The sequence below is a fragment of the Gigantopelta aegis genome, chromosome 10, assembly GCF_016097555.1.
Source record: "Gigantopelta aegis isolate Gae_Host chromosome 10, Gae_host_genome, whole genome shotgun sequence".
NCBI lineage: Eukaryota > Metazoa > Mollusca > Gastropoda > Neomphalida > Peltospiridae > Gigantopelta > Gigantopelta aegis.
The window spans coordinates 32,407,884-32,409,197 of record NC_054708.1 but is presented as its reverse complement, the minus strand read 5'-3'; the positions used below and the strand labels follow the sequence as shown (position 1 = coordinate 32,409,197).

General features: G+C 38.0%; 1 protein-coding gene across 1 annotated transcript in view; it reads right to left on the bottom strand.

The window, feature by feature from the left end:
- Window positions 1-474: 474 nt before the first annotated feature.
- The window catches only part of LOC121383431, a 48,137-nt gene continuing 47,297 nt past the window's right edge, over window positions 475-1,314 (bottom strand). The window contains exon 5 of the mRNA XM_041513448.1: window positions 475-770. Within this exon, the coding sequence (XP_041369382.1) occupies window positions 634-770 (137 nt within the window). The 3' untranslated portion in view covers window positions 475-633. The remainder of the gene's footprint in view (window positions 771-1,314) is intronic.

The following is a 1,314-nucleotide window of genomic DNA, read 5'->3' as shown; positions in this document are numbered from 1 at the left end:
GTTGGAACGGTATCTGGAGTTCGTGGCATAAAATTCTATTGTGGACATGGGGAACACCGACATTTCTATCACTGGAGGGCTTCGAACGCGATTACTTGGCATGCAAGACAGCAATATGTTGGGACAAAGTAAAATGTCCGATTTTAATGGGTATCCGGTTTACGAAGGTTCTGTTATCTATTGATCTTTTAAAAAGGCAACGTCAACAACTTCCGGTTTTGAGATAATTCCGGTTTACACAGGGTCCGATTTAGAGGGGTTTATCAGGACAAAAGACAAAAAAAAAAGAGTAAATTTTGTGGATTTCAGGTTCTGATTCCTACATAGACTTGCACTGGCTGGGCCACTGGGTTACTTGCTGGGTTTGTTAAAATAAACAATGGAATAGAATATAATAGATGTTTAACGACACCCCCGCACGAACTATGGTAAATGCTAAAATGAACAAAGAATCAAATAAATAAAACCAATATCTCATTTTTCAATTCTATTTTAATGTTTATCGGCTCGGGTTGAGGGGGTTGTGGGGGTTGTGGGGGTTGGTTAGTTTGTTGCTTTTCTTGTGTTCTTTTACATTTCAGGGGTGGGAATAAAGCATCATTTGACGTAGTCAAAATCCGAAGGACGTCCGCGTTAACCTCGGTAATGTCTGCGACGGCTGTGATGTCTGTGATGTCGATCGCCGTCCCAATCCTCCCAATCGTCGTCATCGTCCAGACACACCTGGAACGGAGCCTGGAGTAGTTCCTGTCTGCTCACCAGCTCGTCTTCTGCGAACACGAACCACAAAGGAAAGAAGTATTTGTTAAAGACACCTTAATACATTTTTAAACTACGGTTGTTTGGTATCAAATATTTGGGTCTTTTCTTTTTTAATTCTTTATTTTTATAGTGGCATTGACATCAATGTACCAATCTGATTAAAATTAGCTCTACTGGTCTACCAGTAGATCTAACAGCATTGCGTGGACTCCCATGTCCAGGTGACATTTCATCTATAAATAACAATTTAAATATCGACCAATTATTACACTTAGCCTTTTATAACGTTATTTGGGAGCATGCAAATTCTAAAAATATCGGGCGAGACTATTTATGCAATAGGCGAACATGTTGGTCTATTTCAACATTAACAAACAGGGTGAAAAATGTAGTAATAAACTCTGGATTGTATATTAGTATAAACAGATTGTATGTCTATACCATCACGTTTTTTTGTTGTTTTTTTTGTCTTGAAACAAATTTTATATAAAATTCTATATTGAAATTAGTTTCCGGCATACTTCGTAATTCACCCGAATCATTTCTTATACC